Below are 5,527 nucleotides of genomic sequence, written 5' to 3' on the forward strand. Positions count from 1 at the left end.
GAGAAGGAAGACAGCGATGAGGGGGAGGAGGATGACAGCGGGGAAGATGAGGAGGAGGAGGATGGAGATGGGGATGAATTTGAGGCAGCGGTGATGAAAGCAGCTGCCACCCCGGCCTCGGAGGAGGAGGAGGAAGATAAGGATGAAGAAGCAGCTATGGAGACCACACCAGCCAACGGAAAGAAAACTCCTGCAAAAGCTGCACCTGTGAAAGCCAAGACGGTGGCTGAAGATGAAGAGGATGAGGAGGAAGGTGAGGAGGAAGAAGACCCTGTCAAAGAAGTTCTTGGAAAACGAAAGCAGGAAATGACCAAACAGCAGCTCCTGAGGCCAAGAAACAGAAGGTGGAAGCCACAGAACCAACTCCATCGTCCCATGTGTTTGTTAGAAACCTGAACAATAACAGATCTATTCCTGAATTGAAAACGTATTCGTGATGTTTTTGCTAAAAAATGATCTTAGTGTTGTGGACATCAGAATCGGGACATCTAGGAAGTTTGGCTATGTTGACTTTGAATCTGCTGAAGATCCAGAAAAAGCTTTGGAACGCACCGGTTTAAAAGTCTTAGGCAATGAAATTCAACTAGAGGAACCAAAAGGAAAAGACAATAAGAAAGATCGAGGTGCAAGAACACTGGGACCAGCAGTTAGTGTAATGGCTATGTCACTGGACTCCCATGTAGTCGACCGCGGTTTGAGTCCCAGACCTGGTGGCTTAAAACTCATGTCAGGCGCGTGTGTGTTGCGTGCCCAGGATCCCAAGAGGAGAATGGAGGAGAAGGGATTGTGGTGTGGCCATCCCCCCTGGGGGATGATTTCTCACTTTCTGGCGAGCGCACGCGTCCTATAGCAAAAATCTCTCCAAAAAAAAAAAAAGAGAGAGAGAGATGCAAGAACACTTTTGGCCAAAAATCTCCCCTACAAAGTCACTCAAGATGAATTAAAAGAAGTATTTGAAGATGCCGTGGAGATCAGAATAACCAGCAAAGACGGACAAAGTGAAGGGATTGCCTGTATTGAATTTAAGACAGAAGCCGATGCAGAGAAAACCTTTGAAGAGAAGCCGGGATCAGAGACTGATGGGCGGTCCATGTCTCTATACTGCGCCGGAGAGAAACGTCAAAATCAAGACTGCAGAGGTGGAAAGAACAGCGCCGGGAGTGGGGAGTCAAAAACTCTGTCAGGCGCATGTGTACCCTCTGGTAAATTTAAGAAGGAAAATGTATATTATAAACTATGCATGGATTTCAACCTTTTCTTACACACTTTTTAGAAATGTTGCTCTAAGGTGTGTGCAGTCCCCAGAGACAGGGCAGGAGGGGGGAAAGTAAGGAATCACCTTCGAGGGAGCATAGCCATGCTGCAATCCCTTCTCCATCCTTCCTGGATTTGGGTCCCACACACACACAAACCCCCAGTGCGTGTGTATTTACTTACTTATTTTGTCTTTTTGTCATAGGGTATATGCTTGTCAGAGAGAGAGAGAGACAGTGAGAGGGAAAGTGAGAAATGAGCCCTCCCCAGAGGAAGAGTTATGACACAATATCTTCATTGTCCTCGTGGGATTTTTTTTTTTTTTTGAGAGATTTTCACTGTAGGGCGCGTGTGCTCGCCAGACAGACAGAGACAGACATAGAGACAGAAAGCGAGAAATCACCCCCCAGGGGGGATGGTCACGCTGCAATCCCTTCTCCTCCATTCTCCTCTCGGGATCTTGGGCACGCACGCACATGCGCCCGGCGTGAGTTTTAAGCCACCGGGTCCGGGACGTGAACCACGGTCGACTACAGGGGAGTCCAGCGACATAGCCATTATGCTAACTGCTGGTTCCCTGTCCTCGTGGGATTTGGGGCATGCACACACGCATGTCCAGTGTGATTTTCAAGCTGCCACATCCAGGACTTGAACCATGGTCTGCCATGTGGGAATCCAGCACCTTAACCACCGCTCCATCTGCTGGCCCTGCCCAGTGTGGTTTTTTTGTTTTGTTTTGTTTTGTTTTGTTTAGGTTTTTAAGCATATATACTTACCAGAAAGAGACAGAGAGGAAATTGAGAAATCACCCCCCCCCGGGGGGGTGGCCACGCCACATTCCCTTCTCCTATATTCTGCTCTTGAGATATTTGAGCGTACATGCACACACACCCAGCGTGATTTCCAAACCTCCAGGTCCGGGCCTCAAACTGTGGTCACCCGTGTGGAAGTCCAGCGCTTAACCATCACACCACATGCTAGCCCCTGATTGTGTTTTTTAAGCCTCTGGTCAGGGCTTAAAGCATGCAGTCAGTCATGTGCAGTCCAGCCACCTTGACCACCACACAACCTAGGTGGCCTGATTTCAACATTTTTTTGCACCACGGAATTTATATTTCAGGGTTTTTTTTTAAAGAATTATTTAATTAAATTAACTTTAAAAATTTTTTTTCTTTTTTTGGAGAGGTTTTTGCGATAGGGCGCGTGCATTCGCCAGAGAGAGACAGAAGGCGAGAAATCACCCCCCAGGGGGGATGGCCACACCGCAATCCCTTCTCCTCCATTCTCCTCTCAGGATCTTGGGCACGCACACACACATGCCCGGAGTGAGTTTAAGCCACCGGGTCTGGGACTCGAACTGCGGTTGACTATGTGGGAGTCCAGCGACATAGCCATTACGCTAACTGCTGGTCCCCAGTTTTTTTAAACATTTTTAAAATAATTATTTATTTTATTCATTCATTTTAATTTGACAGAGAAAGATACACAGAGAGAGAGAGAAAGTGGTAAAGCAAGCCACCAGGTCTGGTATCAAACTGTGGTCGGCCATGTGGGAGTGTCCAGCGCCTTAACCACCACGCTACCTGCTGGCCCCCATTAATTTTAAAAATTTAACCAAAGAGAGAAAGGGAAAGTGAGAATATAAGCCCCCAGGTCCAGGACTTGAACTACAGTTGGCCATTGGGAGTCCAGTGCTTTAACCACCAGTTCCATCTTTAACTCATTTTAATTCCATTTTTCCATGAGCTTTAAAGAAATTATTAATTTTATTCATTATTTTTTTTAAATTTGCTACAGGGCATGTATGCTTATCAGAGAAAGACAGAGAGAGAAAGTGAGGGAAACTGAGAAAGCAAGCTGCCAGGTCCGGTACTTGAACCACGGTCAGCCATGCGGGGGTCCAGCACCTTAACTACCGTGCCACCTGCTGGCCCCTTCATGAGCTTTCTGAGGTACCCTTATATACATACTCCTTTGTGTGCGTTTATGATTGTGCCTTTGTAAATTTGGAGCTCGGTCCCCTCTGGGCTCCTCAGGGGCCTTGGGGGGACGCTCCCCAACCCCTCCCCAAGAGGGTGACCCTCTGCTCTTGGCTCACATCTGCAGAAGCTTGGGAGCTCCCTCCGGGGTGCTGAGCCCAAGGCTTGACAGCGCTGGGTCCCGGGGTGCCGTGGAGAGCCTCCTTGGAAGGCTGACATTTCTGCAGGACGTTGAAAACACAGATCCTCTTCTCTGGAGAGAATTAACCTTCCTTTCCACGTGCCGCCTGGGGAGCCTCTGGTCTCGAGTGCAAATTCCGTTTCTTCGTGTTCGTACTTGCTATTTATTTTAAACCATAAAAGTAGAAACACTGTTGGGACCAGCAGTTAGTCTAATGGCTATGTCGCTGGACTCCCATGTAGCCAACCACAGTTCTAGTCCCAGACCCAGTGACTTAAACTCATGCCGAGCGTGTGCATGCCCAAGATCCTGAGAGGAGAACGGAGGAGAAGGGATTGCGTCGTGGCCATCTCCCCTGGGGGGTGATTTCTCGCTTTCTGTCTCTTTGTCTCTGGTGAGCAAACGCACCCTATAGCAAAAACCTCTCCCCCCAAAAAAAAAGTGGAAACAGTTTCCTGTGTCTGTGTATTGTGTAAAGTGGTCATTTAAGATTCGCCGGGTGCCTTCATGGTCCCTACGCATGCGCGCACACACACACACCCTGCCCTGCACCTCTTGTCTCCGTACACACACCACTGGGGCTCAGTCGTGTCACGTCCCATGTTGGCTAAGGACAGGAAGGTGTGACTCACAGGGTTTCCGTTCTCCTCTGCCTGGCCATACCCCACGCGCACTGCCCACCCCGCTCTCCGTGAGGATAGTGTGGTTTCTGACCGCCTTTTCCCGGTGTGGAGGGCAGGAGCCACCTGGGTGACGGGGTTTCCCTGGAGCCGGGAGAGGGGCCCAAGGAGCCAGTGCTTTCCGGGGCTTTGCTGCTGCCAGCCGATGTGGGTACTGATGCCCCCATGGGCGCTGGCACCAGTGGTCCCGCCCGAGTGGCCCGTCCGTCACAGGAGCGGTGTGGCAGCGTTCTGAGACCCCGTTTATTACGGGTACTCAGTCTAAGGAGATGTCTCTCCCACCCGTTTCCCATTGGCTTATTTGTGTCAGTGTGAACCCATGCACCTCAGTCCACCTGTTACAATCCAGTCCACTGCTTGTGCTCCACTGTCACCACCACCAGCTCACCCCGCCCTGGTTCTCGGGAGGGCACTTATCATCGTGTGCTCGCCACCTCCAGTGCCCACGCACCTCGGAAGCTGGAGCCACGACAGCCCAAGTGCCGGAGCTGCAGAGAAACCAGCCCTTGGCTGATGGTCCTGCTTGATGCCCTGGGCCCCTGGAGGACCGTGTGTGCCTCCTCTGCTGACACCCTGTGGTCATGGACGGCCCCACCTGTGTCTCCCCGACAGGCTCCTCGGAGGTGTTCCTGCCCCCGGACCCCATCTTCGCCTCGGCCCTGTCTGAGAATGACAACGTGTTCTGCGCCCAGCTGCAGTGCTTCCACTTCCCCACCCTGCGGCACCACGACCTCCACAGCTGGCACGCCGAGAGCTGCTACGAGAAGTCTTCGTTCCTGTGTAAACGCAGTAAGTCCCCTGGGACCCCAGTCCCGGCTCAGCGTCGGCGCTCACACGCTGTCCTCGTGGTGCAGGGCGGAATCCATCCCTCGTCTCACCGGTGGGTGCTGCTCCTCGCCGGTGCCCACCTGGCTGTCGGGGTGGGAGCCCGGCTGCCCCTGTGGCCTGGTCGGCGTCTCTGAGCCCATAGTCCTCTCTCCCTGCCCTGTCCACTTCAGGGAGTGGTGGCCCTGATACCCTTCGGCCCCATGGAGTCCCTGGAGCATCGGGGCCCCTTGACCACCTCCCCTGCTCCGCGGGGCTTTCTGGGCCTTTGAAGCTTAGCCTGTCTGGAGTGTTCCCCATTCCAGTCTGTGGTGTCACAAGTCTTTCCCTGTCTCCTTGCTCCTCGTCTCAAGTTCCCACGAGGCTGGCTGAGCTCTAGGGGCTCTTGGCGTAGATGCACGACTGAGGGAGGACGCCCACCTCCACCCACCTTCCTCTGAATCGGCCCACAGCCGCCACGCGGAAGTCCAGCCTCAGCTACGGCCTCACTTGGGCCTTCGCTCTTCCCTGCCAATAAGTCACATGCGCCCGAGTCTTCCCAGACCACCCTGGCCCGGACTGTCCACCCTGTTAGTGGCGCGCCTCATCCGGGCAGGAGCGGCGTGCTG

At 52.7% G+C, this 5,527-nt stretch overlaps 1 protein-coding gene across 1 annotated transcript in view; it reads left to right on the forward strand.

Moving 5' to 3' along the window:
- Positions 1–5,527, forward strand: part of DGCR2 (DiGeorge syndrome critical region gene 2) — an 84,837-nt gene that overhangs the window by 62,567 nt on the left and 16,743 nt on the right. The window contains exon 6 of the mRNA XM_027772613.1: positions 4,707–4,883. Coding sequence (XP_027628414.1) covers positions 4,707–4,883 — 177 coding nt within the window. The remainder of the gene's footprint in view (positions 1–4,706; positions 4,884–5,527) is intronic.

The sequence above is a fragment of the Tupaia chinensis genome, unplaced genomic scaffold (genome assembly GCF_000334495.1).
Source record: "Tupaia chinensis unplaced genomic scaffold, TupChi_1.0 Scaffold000287_1, whole genome shotgun sequence".
Classification (NCBI taxonomy): Eukaryota; Metazoa; Chordata; class Mammalia; order Scandentia; family Tupaiidae; genus Tupaia; species Tupaia belangeri.